This window comes from Coccinella septempunctata, chromosome 3 (assembly GCF_907165205.1).
Source record: "Coccinella septempunctata chromosome 3, icCocSept1.1, whole genome shotgun sequence".
NCBI classification, from domain to species: Eukaryota; Metazoa; Arthropoda; class Insecta; order Coleoptera; family Coccinellidae; genus Coccinella; species Coccinella septempunctata.
This window is the reverse complement of record NC_058191.1, coordinates 18,365,234-18,387,423: the sequence shown is the minus strand read 5'-3', so window position 1 is coordinate 18,387,423 and position 22,190 is coordinate 18,365,234. Positions and strand designations below refer to the sequence as shown.

General features: G+C 37.6%; 1 protein-coding gene across 5 annotated transcripts in view; it reads right to left on the bottom strand.

Moving 5' to 3' along the window:
* LOC123309259 (transcriptional regulator ovo-like) overlaps nt 1-22,190 on the bottom strand; it is a 68,643-nt gene that overhangs the window by 6,161 nt on the left and 40,292 nt on the right. For 3 of the 5 annotated variants that reach the window (XM_044892279.1, XM_044892276.1, XM_044892275.1), the window contains exons 2-3: nt 10,257-11,899; nt 9,277-9,586 (exon numbers count right to left, since the gene is read on the bottom strand). In XM_044892279.1, the coding sequence (XP_044748214.1) occupies nt 9,277-9,586; nt 10,257-11,899 (1,953 nt within the window). The remainder of the gene's footprint in view (nt 1-9,276; nt 9,587-10,256; nt 11,900-22,190) is intronic. The other 2 variants (XM_044892277.1, XM_044892278.1) reach the window with 2 other exon arrangements.

The following is a 22,190-nucleotide window of genomic DNA, read 5'->3' as shown; positions in this document are numbered from 1 at the left end:
AAAACCTCGAAGTTATTCTTGTTTCAGCGGAGCTGAATTTTCGATTTTTTTTTCGAATTTTCCCGCTCAGAGAGAATTTTTCAACCAAAACTGAAAAATGTTACATCAAAAAAACTTGAAATTTTCTAAGGAATCTATTTCTGGAATAAAAAAATTGTGTTCTAATTCGAAAAACGGAAGTTGACGTCATTTCCGGAAAAACCGGAGGTGCGCATGCCTTGAAAATATTTTAGATTTCATCAGCATCGTGAAATACTTATAAGTGCTGAATTTCATGAAAATACGTTCAGTAGTTTCCCGTATAAATATGGGTGAGGTTCCTCGTGAAAGACCCTGTATATTCAAATCAGTTAATTAGTTTCACTACATTGTTCGCTATAATGGGGTTTCTTTCGTATTCCTTATAAAACACAAGCACGATCAAAGTATGCCCAAAATAAGTATATATTTGATCATTCAGTTTTAATTTTTTTTTTGCAGAAAACCATCGATTTTTCTGATCTCATATTTGTATAACATGTTTGAAGGGTACAACAGATTAATAGGGTGCTTTAATAATATCTTTATTCGTGAAGAAAAAAATGTTGTTCGGATTTGAAGATGGAAACTGATCAAAATATACCCATTTTACAGTTAATTAAAGTTCCTTATACATATTTGATATGATATACGAAAAGAGAACAAAAAAAAACGAAGGCAATCCGCTTGCGATTTCAATTCTCTATAAACCTTGTCAAATCTGAATTTTCAGACAACACAGTAACCAAAATTTTATTACACACAATTTTATTCGGTATTAGAGAGATATGGGAGCATCTGTAACCTCATGCGGTAATAACGTCAAGCGCTATTAACGTTACGACGCATGCGTATTTCCATTTTCAGAATAACGGGCGGTATTAACGTTAACGCATCCCGTAATTTACGGGTGGATAACGTAGCACGTTATCGTAATTAACGTTGTTTTCTTGCCTTACGCACTTCTATTTTTCCAATTTATTTTGACAAAAATAGGTTATGTTTTGGAACAGGGGCCTCTTAATTGACATTGAATCGAATTTTTTTTTAAAGAATAGTAGCAGAAGAGACGAAATGAGTTCCTCAAGAATAATCTAATAACCAAAGGTAAAAGAGTCGAATGAAAATAGAAATTTCCATCCTAGTGTTTAATCCTGAGTAATTATTTCAATCCCATATTGATGATTATGAACTATTTAACTTGTTTTCAATAGGAAATAAAAAGGTTCAATTCGACCTTTTTTTATCAAGATTCATAAAAGTAGGAACATACAGATTGGACATTGGCTTATGGCTTGATGGAAGTAAAGCAGTATACAAATAATTCTACGTTATCTCTACATATCCTCCAGATGATATGAATTCATTGAAATTGATGAAAACATCAAAGACAAAAATTCAAGGTGGGCGCTAAAGTCAACAGGAGCCGATATTCCATTTTTTTCTTGGTAACTATAGTGGCCACTTATAGGTCCATATCCATAAATTTCAAACTTATGAAAGCATCACTGTGAAGAAGTCGTGCGACAGCTGTGCTGGAGAGAACACGTGTGTAAGGCGGATCGGCCACCGAATGCGAAGTTGCGGGAAGCTGAGCATTTTCAGTACTAATATAATTGACAAGCTACGAATCGAGTGACGTAGCTCGTGATTTAGCATTCGGTGGCCGATTCGCCTTAAGAATACGAGACACCTTATCTCTGCGAACAGTAATCTGCTTCAAACGTACGTAAAAATAAACACATATTTTCGTTTTCCGATTTATCAAAATAAAACAAATTTTGTGACAACTAATATTAGTTGTCCTTTGGACAACTACTAAAAATCATGAACCCATCATCAGATAATAATGTTTCATGGCAGACAGTCAAAAAAAGGAAATTTTCATCTCTTTTCCCTGAAATTATTGGGAATTCATCAATAAGCACACAAAACAGATTTTCATTCCTATCTGAAGAATCAAATGAAGATGATACATCCCAAACAATACAAAGAATTCCAAGACCTCCACCAATTTTCATACACGGTGTAACAAACTACTCATAAATGAATAGAAAATTAACATCAGTGATAGCTAACGAACAGTTCTATACGAAAACACTAGCGGACAACAACGTCAAGGTGAACTTAACAAACCCTGACGCATACAGAAGTTTGGTAAAATTCCTTCGGGATGAAAATATAATATTTCACACATACCAATTAAAACAAGACAGAGCCTATCGAGTGGTCATCAGACATCTTCACTACAGCGTTCCTATTGATGAGATTAGAATGGAGATTGAAAAATCAAGCCATATAGTGAGAAACATAATCAACATAAGAGATCGTACGACAAAAAATCCCCTCTCTCTATTCTATGTAGACTTGGGGCCCATAGAAAACAACAAAGATATTTATAAGATAGAATTACTCTCAAATAGAAAAATAACAATAGAGCCACCAAGAAAAAAACGAGGAATCATACAATGCACTAGATGTCAGGAATACGGCCACACAAAAACCTATTGCAACAGCCCATTTATGTGCGTTAAATGTGACAAATAACACGATTCAAAAACATGCTCAAAACCAAAAACAACACCAGCCACTTGTGCCTTATGTGAAGGGAATCACCCAGAAAACTACAAAGGTTGTCAAGTCTACAAACAGATTATACGAACCAAGAATCAAACTATTCGAAGGAGTGATAGACAACAGAATACATCCGAACCTACAAATGGTATCTACATACCCCAAACCCAAGATACAACCAGAAGATACCAGGAGATATCCTATGCAGAAGCAACGAGAAACCAACAGAAACAACAAAAACTACCTACTCAAAGTCAAAATCCAAATTGTTTAGAAACGATGATGTCTACTTTCCTATCAGATCTCAAATCCGTGATGGCACAACTTATCAACCAGAACCAGATCATACTGAATCTACTTGCAACAATTGTTAAAAATGGCTAAGTTTATACGTATAGCTACATCGAACGCAAATGGGCTTCCAAACCGCAAACATGAATTGGAAATATTCTCGAGTCGATGTGATGCTGATATCAGAAACCCATTCCACCGACAAAACAGTGTTTCAGATCCCATAATACCTCACCTACTCCACTGAACACCTTGATGGTACCGCTCACGGTGGTGCAACTATTCTAATCCGAAGAAGCTTGAAACATGATCCACTACCACAATACGTCAGTCACGAAATACAAGCAACGAACATCAGAATGTACACAGAATTATGGAGTTTCGATGTATCAGCAATATACTCACCACCCCGGCACAATATTTCCCCCAATCAATATGAGTCGTTTTTTCAAACTTTTCAACAACGCTTTATAATAGGAGGTGACTGGAATGAAAAGCACACCCATTGGGCATCAGGACTAATAACTCCCAAAGGTCGTAATCTAATGCAAGTGATAACAAACAAAAATTTTGACGTAGTGTCACCAGGTTCACCGACCTACTGGCCAACAGACAGAAACAAGATTCCTGATGTCTTGGACTTTTTCGTCACGAATGGAATTAGCAATAGCCACATACATGCGAAATCCTATGTTCCAGACCTTTCATCTGACCACTCACCAGTTTTAATAACCCTTCACACAATACCCAAATCGTATGAAATTAAATCTTCACTCACGACGGATAAAACCAATTGGGTTAAGTTCCAGCGAATACTCAAGGAAGATGCAGTTATGAATATAATCTTATAAACGCCCGATGACATAGAAACGGCTGCAAACAACATAACAGAGATGATTCAAAAAGCAGCATGGGAAAGTATCCCAACACACTCAAGGACGAAAGAAATTCAAACAAAATTACCCCTTCAAATTCGGGAACTGCTGGTAGAAAAACGAAGAGCAAGAGGGAAATGGCAAAGATCACGGAATCCACTAGACAAGACAACACTCAATTAACTCACCAGAAAACTACGTGAAACCCTGCAGCAATATAAAAATTCTCAATTCCAACATTATATAGAAAATATAAAGGACAAAAATGAGCACATCATCTGGAAAGCCACGAAGAAATTCCAAAGACCCACTTTGAGGAAATCTCCAATTAAAATGGCCAATGGAGAATGGCCTGTCTCAGATGAGCAAAAATGCAATACATTTGCCAAACATCTTGCACATGTCTTCACACCAAATGACCCCTATCCTGGTATCAATGATGCAGAAATCGAACCTTTTCTGGATTTTCCATGACAGATGTCCTTACCAATTAAAGGTTTTACACCAAAAGAAGAAGCCAAGGAGATTAGAAGACTGAGAAAAAAAAAGGCTCCTGGCTACGGCCTCATAACGGCAGAAACTCAGAAAAAACTACCCAGAAAAATTGTCGTACTGCTCACAATACTATTCAATAGAATGATGAGCATATCCTACTTCCCCACCATATGGAAGTATGCTGAGGTTATAATGATACCCAAACCTGGTAAACCAAAACACAACGTGGAATCATATAGGCCCATAAGTCTGCTCCCAATCCTGGGTGAACTCTTTGAGAAGCTGCTTCTTAAAAGGCTGAAAGATGACATGGATATGCACCAACTAGTACCAGACCACCAACTAGGTTTCCCAGAGAACCACTCGACAACACCACCATACCATCTTTTGCAGACGATGTAGCCTAACTTGCATCTCATGAAGACCCCGAAACAACTTCTAAACATCTACAAGAACACTTAGATAACCTTGGACAGTGGCATCGAAAATGGCGACAACATCAATGAGGCTAAATCAGTACAAGTAACATTTACAACAAGAAGAAATACATGTCCAACTCTCAAAATATTCGAAAAGGATATACCAGTCGACACCAAAGCAAAGTATCTCGGCATACATTTAGACCAGCGCCTCAACTGGAGACAACAGATCAATGCTAAGAAAAATGAAATAAATTTAAATATCCGAAAAATGTATTGGCTTATAAACAGGAAGTCTAAATTGAATCTTCAAAATAAATTACTTATTTACAAGGCAAATATCAAGCCAAATCATCCAAAGACTCCAATCTAAAATACTACATTCATTGGTTAATGCCCCTTGGTATGTCTCCAACCACACCATCCATGAGTCCCATATGTCACCACAGAAATAGAAAATTACTCGAGAAAATATCATCAGAAGTTAAAAGGACATGCCAACCAACTGATCGACCAACTGACAGAAGATCCGTTCAACTCACGAAGGTTGAGAAGAACCTGGCCAAACGACCTAACTGGATAATCTTATTATGAATTGATGTTCAATACTTTCTCTTAGTCTCTACATACAACACATTTACTTAATACTTTTGAAAGTAGATTGTAAATCTCTATAAATTCAATAAAAAAAAAATCACTGTGAAGAGGTATTTTTCAATACAGTTTAATCCAACTCCACGAATGAAAATTCCTATAGATATGCATCCATATCTTCCATATCTCTCTATTAAGTAATTTTCCCGATTCAATGCATCTTCAACCTCTCATCAGGTCCTTATTTTTTGAGTCACAAACTTGAAACACTAGGTATGAGCAGATTGGATTAATCTGTGATAATTTCAAGTAATTTCACCACTGAAAAGGTTTACTAGATATCAAAATTTCGAATGAACAATGAAATTTGCACATTCATATCTTGAAAAACATCATTTCGAAATATTTAATGTCATACGTCTGATCAAATCAAAGGCGACTGTATAGCAGCAAGGTTTTCCATAAAGATGTTATGTTTTCAGAACAATTAAAATCTATATTAATAGAAGAGGATCTATGGTTTACTTCAAAATGCTTTATTGTTCAAACGATCGCACCAAATTGGACAATTCTTTTTTTGTTGTGTTTATTATTGTTAGGGCAAGGTTTATATAACAAAATATTCCCAAAAAAATTGTACAGAACAGAAAAAAAGGCATTCCTTTTTCTTACGACCAATCGAGCAATCACGATGAGTTAGTTATTATTTTCTACCCTAGAAATAATTTAAATGGCAAAACTAGGTTTGCCGGGTCAGCTAGTATCTAATAAATGAATGTTATCCTCGATGCAGTAATATAAATAATTGAAATCATAACAGATTTCTGCCTATACAAACCTCTGCTATCGTGGTGTTTCAAGTTTGTGACCGAATAAATTCAATTAAATTGGTAAGATTAAATTTAGGATTTTTTGAAATTTTGGTTACTGTTCTGTCTGAATATTCAGATTGCTACTCAATGAATGTAGTCAAACTTTGACTACAATGAATGTAGTCAAACTTTGACTACAATGAATGTAGTCAAACTTTGACTACATTCATTCTAACCTAACCTAACCTAACCACCGATACTGAAAGAAGAGTCCAGTATCTCTGGATGAAACCAAGTATCCGTGACGCATATCAAGTGAGGCCTGAAGTGGTCAGCGAGTGTCACCAGCTGATTTATCTTGTTCTTCAGTAAACGCGCATTTGCATAAAGTAAGTTCCACTGATGTACAGGCCCTGTTAGTTTTCCGAATCATGATCAACAGTTTGGGAGACTATCGTTGGAACACCCCTGATGAATCTTATAGTAAGATCAGTCTCCCCTAGGTGCTGCCGCTGCCTAAGACTATCATACAACTCTCGAAGATGTTTGGACTGATTTGGAGTCATGTCGTCTGAAAGAGAAACTCCTCGAAAAGAGTCTACTCGCTTTAAATGTTTTCTGTTCCTCAATACTTTTTTGACGATAGTAGGGTTGCCGAAAGACACGAGTATTGGACGGTTCTTGGGAGGAGCAAGAGTGTCAATCCGGGATATCGAGATGACATGATGAGATTGCTGAAGAATAATATGATCTATGATTTGATTGATCTCCGTACCCGCTCCATAATCTCAGCTGTGTCCACTGGAGTGCTCCATTCGTTAGAAGAACGGGAATCTGCCCTCAGCTCTAAAATATCCTTTTTCACCTCGGAGAGGTTGGTAATCACATCAGATAATTCGGACTCATGCCGTTCCAGTTTATGCTCATGTTGGGTTAGTACTTGGTCGTGCGCGGCAATTGAAGATGAGCAACGAGAAACTTCAATCTGTAGATTACGCTGGGTATCTTTTATTGAAGCGATCTCATTTTGTCTAAACTCACGCATCGTGAGTGGTGCATCTTCGGAACAGAACTCGATTTGGATGGTTTATTGGAATCGCAGCTTGACAAGTTGGATGGAGGAATCCGCTTATTTCTCCGGGAAGAGGTGCAGTAGGTGCAAAACCACCTGGTACCAACACATCGAGGGCCTTCTTATTGTCTTCAGGCTTGAACTTGACGCATTGTAGGTGAAAATGATTTCCACAGGATGAGCAGGAAATGGAGCCAGATTCCTGTTATATAGCTTTCGAACAACTCAAACAAGCTGGCATTATGACGGCTGAGCAGTAATCCAGTACTATGGTATTTTTGAATCCCTAGGATCAGATGAAACAAAGCAGCAACTGACGAGCAAACGCGAAACCAGATGTAAACTGATACTAGCAGTTCATCTGTTGTATTGGAAGGGAACCAGGATCAAACGCACTTCACTTCACGTTCTGCTGTATGAATGAACCCATAAATCCAACATACTCCACTTGATTTCTATCTATGGGGTAGAATCAAGAATAGTTATTGGTGCAACCAGTTGGGAAAAGCATTATTTTTCGTAATGATCGTATTTCTGCGCTAAAAAAGCGAAAGAACGCGAAATACGAAAAATAGTGTTTCCCAACGTGTTTCACACAATATTTTTTCTAATTTTAAATAGGTTGTTGCGATGAATTCAAATTAAAAGTACCAAAAAGTCTTTGAAAGCTTCTCTCGGAGATTCCTTTAAAATCGTCTAGTGACGAAAATTATTTAATTTTTCACTCGTTATTATGAAAGTAAGTATCGTTACAAGATCGAATTTTGAAATGTCCAGAGCAGAATGGAAGACATTGAACATTAATTCTGAGTGGAACTTATGGAAACAGTTAATTTGCGCTTTTGAAAAATAAAGAAGTTATTGCAAATTTTCGAAATCGAAAGACAACTGAAGATATCATAAAGCGGTTTCCACTTATGGACTTTTCGCGCGAAAATCTAGCACAGGATTCCTCTCAAAGTTTTTACCAATCTGGTCTGGAAGTACCAGAAAATGCCAAAACGTAGGTATACCCTCTACATTAGTCAGTACCCAGTCTCAAGGTTAGGTAGTGCAACACTGCGTTTTGATGTAGGTATGTAAAACTACAACATACTCTACAAGTGTTTTGTAATAGTTGAAAATTGTTACTGAACTAGTTTATAATACCAAAAACTTGAGAATATGGTCGGACCTCATTTTTGTGGAAAGCGGTGGGTCAGCACCCCTAACTTGCTGCCATAACGATGTCGTTTCAAGGGATTTGTCATGACTGAAAGCTCATTTATCATATATTATTTGAGAATAAGATAGTTAGGCCACATATCAATGGAAGAGAGGTAGTCAGCAGTCACCCAATGTGCTGATATTGTAATTTTATACAGAGTTGGGATAAAGTATGGAACCAAGTAAATATTTTTTGAACGAAAAGGACAATATCTATGAAATTTGCAGGTAAGTGCAATGGCGCAAAATGCATCTGATGTATAAGTTTTACGGTTGCACCGGAAATACCTTCAACTTTTTTAATTTATATTGGACCTCCTGTATATCTTTGCAGATGTTGAAAGAGCTTGGAATTTTGAATTCGTTCATACTGGTTTAGTGTAAAAAATCTGTATACACGAGGAATTATCGCACGTTAATCAACTTCTTTTGGGTTTTTTACATTATCGTAGAAAAACGTTCAGATAAACAAATTGATGTTGTGTGTATGCATAATTTTGCGCTATTGCACCAGTAAAATTTTATAAATATTGTCCTTTTCGTTCAAAAGATATTTACTTGGTTTCATACCTTATCCCAACCCTGTATAATTTAGAGAGCGTCGCCGCCAGGTTCCTCACGGAAGCCCAAAAATGAGAATTTTCTATGATTTGCTTTCGTAATTTCATGTTGAAAAACAATTTTCTGGCTAAAGTTGGACAATTTTACATTCAACGCAAACAGCGCAGAATTATATGTGGAAGCAGTTTTCATAATAAAATTATCCATTTGAAAACCGTCCCACGAATCTCAAAGAATTTACAAGGAGTCATCTCTCTAGTCAAAGCTCAACTATGAAATTTCAAACCTGATTCATTTGCAAAATTAGTTTAAGGAACAGAATTCGTATGACACGCTAATACAAAGTCTCATATAAGTACCTGTGTGAGTTCTAGTGTGCCTCTTCAAGTCGAAAGTGTCATTGAATCCTTTTCCACAGAAGGTGCATAAGTATCTTTTCACATCTGAATGACACTTCATGTGCCTATTGAGTAACCGCTGTAAACCGAATGTCTTGTTACAGACTCTACAACAGAAATTTGTGTGACCATCCTCCGTTGTTATAGCAGCTAATTTTGTTTTATCCTCTATCCTCGCACTATGTCTAACATTTTCCTGATTCGCCAAAGGATTTTTGATTCCATGTCCTCCGTTAACAAACTCCAGTTGAACTTCCGAGGATAGACCCAGCTAAAAAGAAAAATTACGTTAGCTTGAAGAGGCGTTTATCTTTCAGGAAAGCAATCAACTTGATTTGGGCACTGCTACCATAATATGATATTCAGAAAAAATAACTTGACCACTCGAAGAATCACCAAACAAGCATCATGCCCGGTTTGACACACACAAAGCTTGATTGGGAATGAAAGCTTAATTGACGGACCAACATCGATTTTTATTTCAAACGATAATTCATACATGAACAACCTGCACATCACCCTTCCATCCAATTATGATGTACATAGGTCTATGTGACCTATGATTTTTGATGAATCGATTTCTACTTCTTCAATACATGAAGGAATATAAAAGTTTCAGTGATTCCATTCTGGAAATCTAGTGACTCACAGATCGTTGATCCGGCAATCAATGTTTTGTAAACCCGCCGTTATTGTTCAATATCAAGAGAAGGAGGAATTAGAAAAATTCGAACAGATAATCTAGGAGAACACATAGTTTGTACATATCTGCTCGCATTCTATGTGATTTGATCAAATCTTTATTTAGATCGATCATTGTAATTTAGCTTAAAAATTGTTCAATTTCATGAGGAACGAAACTTAAATTCCGACTGATATGACATAGGAAAATTAAATTAGTTTGGTGTTAGAGAGCCTGCCTGAATCAATGTGTTGCTTACCCTTTGTTGCAAAACATTTACCCTTCCTTGAAGGGAAGGTGCTTCGCTGCTTGTGCTACCCCTTCTCCCACTCACATTGGCCGGTGGACTTATTGAGCCTTCATCATTGTGTGGCGCATCCAACGAGCAGCTAGCAGCTCCAGGTGAAGGCAAGCTCATCGTCGTAGGCGAATCTAGGTCCAAAGCGCTTCCATTAAATGATAAACTAGGCGACAACATCTGCTGCTGGTGTATCTGCACCTGCAGGCACTCGTTATTGACCGAACTTGAGTAGGAAGCCAAGGAATCCGAGTACAATTTGGAAAATTGATTGAAATTTCTTCCTTCATAATTTCTCCCTAGGATGTGATCGTTGAACGTATCTAATTGGTCCACTTGTTGAATTTGGGAAGACTCCGACGTAATAGGTGATGAATGAATGTTATTTGAAATTATTTCCTCGTTTTCGTTTTCTTCACTAGGTAATCTTTGAAGAAATGACGACAAGTCGGTCGCATCTGATAAGCTTTCTAACAATGCATGTTCTGCAGAACTGGAAAAAGTCAAAGTGGCTGTAAACTGCAATGGGTCGACAACTCCTCCAGTGACCATGTCCACCATCATAGAGTCATCGTATCCAGTGTAGGGACCTGGTAGAAGTTGATTGATAGTATCAATTTTACTTTCATATAAATCTAAATCTGTTTCGTCTTTCATTACTATGCCGTATGATGCATTTTGTAATGTAGAGTATTGTTTAGGCGGACTTTGTCCACCATTAGCATTTAGCCCTAGTTCTTGTCCATTATCACAATCCATGTGTTGATTTAATAAATAACTAGAGGAAAAGGTACCATTAGCGTTATAGTTACTTCCATTGTTGCCACCTTTCAGTGATTCGTAAAAAGGTGGTAAGCTTCCAGTTGGTGGACTACTTGGGCCGTAATTTTGCCTGCCATCTCTTCCAGGATTCATACCACCACCACCTGTTCCATTTCCGAGAGAACTGCCTCCACCACCTCCAGCAGATCCGCCAGAAAAATTTATTGTTCCTCCGCCACCTGATGGACCGTTTTGACATTGACCTCCACCACCTTGACTTGGTGCGTTTCCTCGACTATGACCTGCAGCAGCTGACATAGTTTGGGGCAGTTTTCCTACTAACGTTCTAACTGAAATGATTGGTTTATTTATTTTAGAGCAGTGACTACGTCTCTGTTCCCTCAGCTTCTTCTCTTCATTTTCATCTTCTGTCTCACCTTTTCTTTTCGGTATGTGATAATCTATTGGTTGTTCCTGCTCAGGTTCTTGGACTATCAAGGCCGATAACCTCGTATCTAGGTCATCTTCTCGTTTGGTTGTCGCTTTCGGAGTTCTCTGTATAACCGAGAATTGTCTAACAGGTGGTGTCACTTTGGGCTGAGGAACTTCTTCGGGTGGTTTCTTGGTCTCCGGGATTTTTACTTTGTCTGGTGGTACGATGGGTGCGTATTCTTTTCGTTCTGCTCTTGTCAGAACATGTCCTCTGCTACCATATGGAGCATCTCCACCGAGTATGGATGATATGAACCTTCTTGGTGTAACTGTTTCTGAAACCTTTTTTTCTTCTGGTGGTGAAGTTTGTGGTTTGAGTGCTTCATCCTTGGGTTCTTCTGTTTCGTTTTCTGTAATTAATTACTCAGATTACCCTAGTGAACATATATGATATAAGACTTATAACGAAATTAACTTTGGAGTATTCAAAGTGTGAGGTGACGTACAGACAGAAAACGAAATTTATAGTGAAAGAAATAGAGGAAATGGAGATCTCAGAGTTGATGAAATCAGAGTGAAACAAATTGAGGGTGATAAAAAAAATTAATCATCGAAATAATTTCGAAGACTTGAAGTTTTCATTATCAATATACGTGTTACAAAAATTATGCGTAGGAGCGAAACCATATTTGGTATGTGGAATCGTAATATCGATGTATTTAACTACAAGAGGAAAATAATCGACTTCCAGAGGGATACAGGAGTATCCGGGGGAGTATCCATTTAATGAACTTCTTCATTTTAGTGTGTGCTTATTATTACTACAAGAACAAAGGCACACTAGCATTTTTTCATAAAAGTATATGCAGCTATCGATTTCTGCTATATGGTGTGAGAAATCGAATACAGAAATATGGTGAGCCGCTGCCGGTCAAAGGGAATAAGCGCTGAGTCAACATACAGGGTTGGGATAAAGTTTGGCACCAAGTTAATATCTTTAAAACAAAACGGGCGATGTTTTTGAAATTTGGCAGCTTTTTTTTATTTAAATGGGACACCCTGTATATTTCTGCAGATTCTGAAAGTGCACCTTGTTTCGGATCTGTCCATATCGGGTTCCATGCAAAAATTATCTGTAAAAAGAAGAAATTCAGTCTTTTTTTACATTTGAGAAAAAATTCATTCAAATAAATAAATCGTTGTTATTTGTATCAATAGTGAGAAATAAAACGAAATACTTTGTATTAGATAACTCTTTCTGCTTTTCATGACGTATTTTTTATGAAAATCTATAAAAAGAAGAAATACAGGGCTTTTACTAGTAGAAAAAATTTATTGAAAATAAATAAAAAAAAAATCATTTTAAATGTTCGAAGTGCTTGCCATTCACCTCCTGACAATAAATTTCAAAATTACCGTCCGTTCCGCTTTAAATATATTAATTTGGTGCCAAACTTTATCCCAACCCTGTATAGGTACGACAGCCGAGATTTCAAGCTGTGGTACTCAGGCAATTCGATTTCAAGATCCCTTCGTGCTCGGATGTACAAGCCGCTCGATTATTCTTTATGATTACGAAAATAAATGTTTGAATTTGGAAACTCTTGAGTTTCATTTCTAACATCAGAATTGGGATAGAGCCTATCGTTTATAGTGAACTTTTATATTGTGACTTGTATTGTTATAAAAAACAATAATTGGGGGGTTCAAAGCTGAAGTGAACCACGTCCATGCAGCCTTGTTTCGAGATGAATGGCTTAGAAGTTGTTTATCACCAATTAATTCGAGAGTGACTTCTTTAAATTTTAAAAGGTTAGAATGTAAGCATATGCTTACATTCACATTACACAAATCCAAAGAAGTCACTTTTGAATTAATTGGTGATAAACAACTTCTAAGCCATTAATCTCAAAACTAGGCTGCATGGACTTGATTCATTTCAGCTTTGAACCCCTCAATTATCAAGACTGCTTTCGAGCTTTTATGGACATTTACTAATACTGAGTGGTTATTACGCCGTATCCTAAAATTTTATCCTGGACTGTGTGTTCACAAGACAAGTGAAAAGAAATAGCCTCATCGGATGGGGATTTCACTCAAAGCCACTCAAACTGGAGGAGTTATTCAAAGTTCTACAATCGCAGAGATCTGGTGAACAGGTAGGTTTACCATATTTCAATCCCGAAATTAATGGATCGAATAAATGAGATAAATGGAATAAATGTTGAGACTATTAAGCATGAGTTAGGGTGGTCTGAGGTTCAAACCTTGGCAAGGATTGGCCGATTTTTATTGAATGAAGCGAAAAGATGGTTTGAACGTTGGAATACCGACCACAGAGATTGGGCTACCTTCTGTATCGATTTCATCGATGCATTTCCTCCCAAAAGGAATCTTGGCCATATGTTGGAAGAGGCAGTTAAATTCTTAAGTGCTCGGGTAAACACTTATGAAACTTAGGTGCATGAGAAGTCAGCTTTATTAAATAACTTACGTGCTAACTGGAGTGAAGGGTATCGAGTAGAATTGATTTTTCATGGAATTTCAGAGCTTGAGATACGAAATGCCGCAATGAATGCTAACTGTCGCACTATTTCCGAGTTGTGACTTTTATTTTCATCATTCGTCAAACCTTCACGATATAACGATTGACAGCAACGAATGATTGAGAGTCTCCTCTCAAAAAGAAATATCATTTTTCCGCCACGAAAGGAAGCAGTTCTGAAATTTCTAAGAAGTGTTACCAATGTGGAAAAATAGGACATGCTCGTGATAAAGCCAACAAATTCCAATCAGATAACAAAAGTTTTCCTGTTAGTGACCAAGGTGTTCCTAGTACATCTCAAAATCACGAGAGTTATAGTTTTTGTGCTAAGAAGGGTCACAATATTTCAAATTGTTTTACAAAAGCTGCCATCGAAAAACGTCGTAGTATCAACTTGTGCTCCACAGGGAAACCTATTGGCTCAACAAAGATTTTCATCGATGGTCATCAATTTTGGGCCTTAATTGATGGGGCCGACCTTTCCCTTATTTCAGGCAAGTACACTCATTCAATCGAAAATAAAGTAACCGGATGTAATACAATTTTGGAAGAACTTAGTTATGTAATCATTGAAGCAACAAAAAATCTGTTGGTTTCACAAACATCTCTGATGTGAATATTCCATGAAGAATCCATTCCGAAGACTGCTTTTGTGACACCTGATGGTCATTTCGACTACCTTCGTATGCCCTTCGGTCTTACCAATGCACCGGCTATATTTCAGAAGGCTATCAATCGAGCCCTTGGAAATTTGAAAGGTTCTATTGCATTGGCTCATGTGGACGATATTCTCATTCCTAGTGCAACCCTGGAAGAAGGTCTTGCCAACTTGAGACGCATCCTGCTAGTTTTTTTTCCGAACATAAAAACAACCAAGCTTAGAATACCTCGGAAGAGAAATATCAGGTGAAGTTGTAAGACCAGGGAAGGCCAAGGTCGAAGCGCTAATGAAGGCGTCAATTCCAACAAATGTCAAGCAAGTTCGTCAATTTATGGGTCTCGCAGGGTATTTCAGGAAAGTCCCAGAATTCGCTAGTAAAACGGCATGTATAACTCGCCTGACGAAACAAGGAATTCCCTTCCAATGGGGACAAGAGTAGGATGAAGCAAAAAAATATGTCATTGATCATCTGACGTCAAGGCCTCTACTTGTTGTGTATGATCAAGAAGCACCCACAGAGCTGCACACCGATGCTAGCAATATTGCATATGGTGCAATACTTATACAAAAACATGAAAACCAGCCAAAGGTTGTTGCTTATTTCAGTAAAAGGACAACAGACACTGAAGCGAAGTATCACTCATACGAGTTAGAAACTTTGGCAATAGTGCAAAGCACTTTCGAACTTATTTGCTTGGAATCAAATTCGCCATAATCACCGATTGCAATTCCATTAAGGCAACCGCTACTAAAAAGGATATTATTCCTCGAGTAGCCTGTTGGTGGGTCTACCTTCAAGATTTCGATTTCGAGATAAAATACCGCAAACGAAGCAACCTTCCACATGTAGATTATCTGAGTAGAAATCCTGTAAGCACAATACGACGAGTTTCACACAATAACTGGGCTTACATTGAACAGAAGGGAAACGAGGAAGTTCAAAACTTGTTGGAACAGCTATGGAATGGAGATGTCGACTCTAACCAATACACTGAAAAGGATGGAATGTTGTACCACAAGCACACCAACCCAGATGGAACAATGAATCTGCAGTGGTTTGTTCCTAGACAAAGTCGCTTAGGGTTACGCATCTTCCATGCGAGCACTGTGTCATATCAGCGATGAAAAAACTTACCAGTCGATATAGCTGAAAATTTTTGGTTTCCACGAATGAGACACTTCATCAAATGTTATGTCAGGCATTGTGTAATATGTGCAGTGAAAAAGATAAGAACAGGACCACTACAAGGTTTTGTACCTCCGTTATCACGGGACTACCTGGTACCCAGCAAGCAGGGCGGCGGATGAGACCAGGAGGAATATTGGTGGGTCCGTTCAGGGCGAATTCAGCTGTCTTATCGATCAGCTTATCCAGGAGGAAAAGGGTTTGAAGGACTCAGTCAATTTTTGTTGTGATAAAATCACCGATTTCGAGGTTAAACTCCTCAAATTCAACGAGATGATAGCTGCCGTTTCGAGATTGGAGGTGGAGAATAAGCTGGCTGAGGAAGTATCCCTTCTTAACGATAAGATCGAAAACTTGAAGCGACATAACCGACAAAACAACGTGGAAATACAAAATTTGCTAGATCTGATGAAAATCTGATTGAATTTGTGTCCACTATTGGTTCTTATATGGACATTCAAATAGAGCTGAGTTCAATAGATTATGTTACAAGAGTTCCTACAAACATTAAAGATGAACAAAAGAATATTATAGTCAGATTTACTTCAAAGACAATTCGTGACGATTTCCTTGCCTCTTCCCTGAAGTCAGTTCGCAGTGGCTTGGCTGTAGAGGGAATATCTGATAGATTGTACATAAACGAGCATTTGACACTTACTAGTAAAATTATTTTCAAAGAAGCCTGGGCTCTGGCGAGAACGAAAGGATACAAATATGTTTGGACTCAAAACGGCAACGAGTTGATCATAAAGGATGACAGATCGAAAATCATACATGTATCCTCCACGACCATTCTGAATAAACTTTAATTATAACATTCATTTCATAAGTGTTCGTTATGGATGAGTTTTTTTTTTGTTCTTAGCAGAATGTGCGTGGTGTCAGAACTAAATTGAATGACTTTAGAACAAGTTATAGTGCAAGTGGTCATGACTTGGTGGTTGTCAGCGAGTCCTGGTTAAACGACGGCGTATTCGATAGTGAAGTTGTAGATCCAGCATTGTATTCAATTTTCCAAAGAGATCGATCTACTACATTAAGTCCTAGGAGAGACGGAGGTGGTGTGTTCATCGCAGTCAAGAACAAGTTAAAGCCTTTTCGAGTACTAGAACTCCAAAGTGACACCGAGGATGTATGGGTGAAAATTTCAATCAATCATATAAAAATTTTGCTCTGTTGTGTATATATTCCTCCGACAGATTCTAGTGCTGTAATTAACTTTTGTGAGAGACTCTATTCGAATATGCAAGATCTTAGAGACCACATTGTACTAATTGTGGGAGACTTTAATTTCCTAATTTGGTGTGGGAAGAAGGTACAAACGGAGATTATAAAGCCATTAATGTTGAAAGCAGGAGCGAAGAACTTATAGACGCTTTATCTTTTTTAGAGTTGTTACAATTCAATACTATCAAAAATAGTAGCGGAAAAACCCTAGATTTAATTTTTTGCAATAGTTCTTCAATAAACAACGTTCGATTCTCCCGCTGTCCCGGAGGATAAACACCATCCCTCGCTCGAATTTTTGCTAGAGTCTGAAAATACCAAATTCTTAAAAAATAGTCAGAAGGAGGTAACTATTGTGCCTATTTTCAGGTTAAAAGAACCACATAAGAAACTACAGGCCTATCCGTGAGCTTTGTATAATTGCTAAACTACTCGAATCAATTGTGTATCCTCACCTCCTTCATCTAGTGCTAACTCAAATTATTCCCGAACAGCTTGAATATATCAAAGGACGGTCAACTGAATACCTTCTTGAAAACTTTAAAAAAGGAATACAAGTCGACGCTGTTTACACTGATTTCAGCAAAGCCTTTGATAAAATAAGTATTCCACTGCTGTTCACCAGGTTAAAGGACGTTGGTTCGAATCCTATTTGAATAATAGATATCAATATGTTTCAGTGGAGGGTTTTAGATCTCGATATTTCACAGCGACTTCAGGGGTACCTCAGGGATCCCATCTAGGACCACTATTATTTATTATATATTTAAACAATATTTGAAAAAATTCAATATCTGCAAGATAATCGTATTTGCTGATGACCTCAAAATTTATTTTAGAATCAAAGAAATTAATGATTGTGTAACCCTCCATCTTGACATTCCTGTCAAGAAAAACAAGTCCGTGTCATATGTTGTTTTATGTTCCTGTTCTATGTTCGTCACGTCAGTGACTTCATTTTGTTATGCGCCGCTATTTTTCAAGATAATTAGAAAAGAATTTGAGTAATAATATTAACATCGTACAATATCTCCTGAAATTTGTTATTATGATAATGTGGATTGACAACTTTCAGCGGTTGTGCCTTTTTCTTGAAGCTGTGCCCCTGTTTATGTCTTAGTATTGTATGTCCACTGTCATATATGTACATTAGAATATAAGGTAAAGTTCTTTTTTTACAGTATGCTCCTGAAGAAGTCCACAAAGTTCGGACGAAATATAGAGCTGTTAATACAAATTGAAATAGTCGAAACACCCTTAACCTCTTCGATATCTCCTGACGACTAGTATCTCACCTCGATTAAATACAAAACATGGGTTTCTACCAAGACATCAGAACTTCCTATGGAAATGACACCCTCCATCATCTCAAGAAGTGGGCCATGTACAACAACAAGCTGGCGAGCTTCAGAAACAGACGCATATTGCTGCTGAATTGCAAGAACAATGGTTTTATCCCCAAACACATTACAGACGGATCAAGATGTATATATAACTTACTAGACATCAACGTAAGTGCTGTCAAGGACGTAGAGAAGCTTAACAACAGGCTGAGATCCAACATTCTATCACTGGAAATAAAGCAAACCGAAATTAAGATCAGGAATCTCGAAAAACAAATGAAAACCTCTGGCGAGAGGGCACACGAGCTGTTACCGGAACAAATTTACCATCAGTTTAGCCAACACCAACTGAGATCCTATAGAAATCGTTTAATCGTTTTCACAAGATTAAACTTGGACAATTAAAAAAGACAAATGACCTGAAAACCTCATACCTAAACAAGATCAAAAACAAGTCTACTTGGATCATAAATATGACTGGAAGCAGTATACCAGAGGATATTTCAAAAATGCTGTCGCTCGGCACCAAATTTTCAATACCACCCAATTCTAAACAAGTATCCTACAAAAGACTTTTATCTGATGTAGAATACATAATGAGTGGTATAAAAGAAGGGTTAAAAGATATAGTAAGAGCTCAGGCTACGAATATTGTCACCAATTTTCTGTTCAGCAACCACAACCGTCCGAGTTACATAAATATTCTCTTCAACAAAACAAGATCTTTCCTGAAACAAAATGACAACATTTTGGTTTTAAACTCCGACAAAGGTAATGTAACCGTACTAATGAACAAAGAAGACTATTTTGCGAAGTGTGATGCTCTAGTTAATGATACGAACATATACGAAAAATTGAGAAGGGACCCAACAAGCACTATAGAGGCACAAACTAACAAATGGATTAAATATCTAAAAGACAATAATTACATCGACGAATCCACAGCCAAACAATCAAGATGCTATGGCTCTCAACCTCCACGACTGTATGGGCTTCCAAAGGTACATAAAGAAGAAGTCCCCCTAAGACCAATCATTAACACTATATCCTCACCCACATCAAACTAAAGCAAGTACCTTGCCAACACACTGCAAGATTTCATTTCAAGAATACAACGAATTCGAAGTATCCAACTCCAAAGAATTTGCTATCAAAATTGATGGAATAAGACTGCCAGAGGACCATGAGCTCGCGTCTCTTGACGCCATTTCATTATTTACCAACATTTCTCTAGAGCTAACCATATACATTATCGACAACAACTGGGAACTAATCATGCCTCACACCAATATACACAAAGATGACTTCATTCAGATGGTCGAGTTCATTTTCAATTCAAACTACTTCCTATACAAGGGCTCTTTCTACAGACAAAAATTCGGCTGTTCTATGGGGGGTTCTCAAAGCGGAATTTTGGCAAAGATAGCAATGTCAACCCTAATTAAGACCCAGCTCAGAAGGCTTTCCTTTACACCATCATTCCTTTGCCAATATGTTGACGACCTGGTAATATCCATGCCCGGTGACCGCGAAACAGAGGTTTTGGAGATATTCAACAACTTTGACGACCACATACAGTTCACAATAGAAAGAGAATCAAATAGAAGCGTGCCTTTTCTGGATACCAAACTGATCAGGCAAGAAGACAATACTATAAAATTGGACTGGTACCAGAAGCCAAGCAATTTCCCTGCACAAAAGCGATTCCACCATTCGCCCCGACCGATGTGCACTGGGCCAACACATTAGGAACACAGGTCACAACGTAGATTTCGAGAACGTAATGGTGCTAGAGCAAGAAGACAACTATAACAAACGCTTATTTCTCGAGATGTGCCATATACAACAAAATAACACAATGAATATGAAATCAGATACAAACAATCTCAGCAGTATATTATATAGTTTTTTCCTAAGATGTGATCAATATGGACGAAATAGTGTAGAAACATTAATGCTGTTATTGCATTGTCAGTCTCTGTAGAGTCATTCGGATCAACTGTGCGCACTCTTGCCTTTCAAGCCATACCCTGTTTCAAATGTTGAAGCTAGGAAAATTAAAACATATTCATAAGATAGAGAATTTTCTAATCTATAAAAAAACATCAAAAAGCAAACAAACAAAAACGTTTTTTCCCCGCAAAAAAAAATTTAATAGTAAAGTCGGAGTGCGTTCACATGCCCCGTATTGCGGGTAAGTGTGCGCACCCTCACGGGGTAAGTGAACGCAGTGCTTAGTGAACCGCACAATCAAGACAAATTACAAAATAATTTCATCAAAATGTTAGAATATTAAAGAAATGCTGTTTATTGTCAATACAGAAGCGCCTTTTACAAGCACTGCATTATTGTTCGTGCCACCATTCCTGGTGAACACAACACTTGATACATTCCCCTGTTGGTGGCTCTTCATATTTTTCTGAACAAATAGGACAATATTGATCTAGTCTTAACCAAGAAAATCAACAATGTCATAATTTATTCCTCACTGAACTAATGCCCATATAATGAATTTATGCGCACACTTACCCGCGTACACTTTCCCCAGTAAGCCAAAAGAGAGCGTAAAATTTTTCATTATATATTTAGATTAATACGCGCGAATGATCGAATTAAATATTGTTTAGCACTGTCGGACTCGGAACTTGGACCTGGCAGAATTTGCAGAGATACTAAAAATTAGTAAGAAAACTAGTGAATTTGATTGATTGCAAATAAAAAGTTAACGAAACGTCGCACGGTGCACTCCTATAAAAAACTAATTTGGCGATTGCATAGTCGAGATATACGCACTGCGCACACTTACCCTCTGCTCTCAGTTACCCCGAATAACTCTACCCTTAGTGGTAGAGCTGGGTGATGGACGAGGTCATTACAGGTACAATTTTGATTTTTGTCAAGCTCTGTCCCATTAGTGGTAGAGCTGGGTGATGGCCGAGGTCATTACAGGTACAATTTTGATTTTTGTCAAGCTCTGTCGAGCTTGTGGTAGAGCTGGGTGATGGCCGAGGTCATTACACGTACAATTTTGATTTTTGTCATGCTCTGTCCCTTTAGTGGTAGAACTGAGTGATGGCCGAGGTCATTACAAGTACAAGTTTGATTTTTGTCAGTCTCTGTCCCGTTAGTGGTAGAGCTGGATGATGGCCGAGTTCATCACAGGTACAATTTTGATATTTGCCAGTCTCTGTACCCCACTTAGTGGTAGAACTGAGTGATAGCCGAGGTCATTACAGGTACAATTTTTATTTTTGTCAGTCTCTGTAATCATAGTGGTAGAGCTGAGTGATGGCCAAGGTCACAGGTATAATTTAGATATTTGTCTGTCTCTGTAATGTAAGTGAGAGAGCAAGTAATGGCTGAGGTCATAACAAATATAATTTTGATTATGTAACGTCCAGTTTCATAATCAGATTTAAAGTCACTTTCAGCTGAAAGCTTCCTTAACGGCCGGTTTCATAATCAAACCTGAAGTCGCTTCAATTTTAAAGCTTCCTTCAACCCTACTAAAAATGACACTAAAGGAAGCTTAAAGTGACTTTCAATTTTATTATGAAACTGGACGTTACTGTAATTTTTACGTCCAGTTTCATAATCGAATTTAACGTCACTTTAAGCTTAAAGCTTCCTTTATTCTCATTTTTAGGGCCGGTTTCATAATCAAACCTGAAGTCCCTTTAATTTTAAAGCCTCCTCTAACCCTACTAAAAATGACATTGAAGGAAGCTTTAAGCTTAAA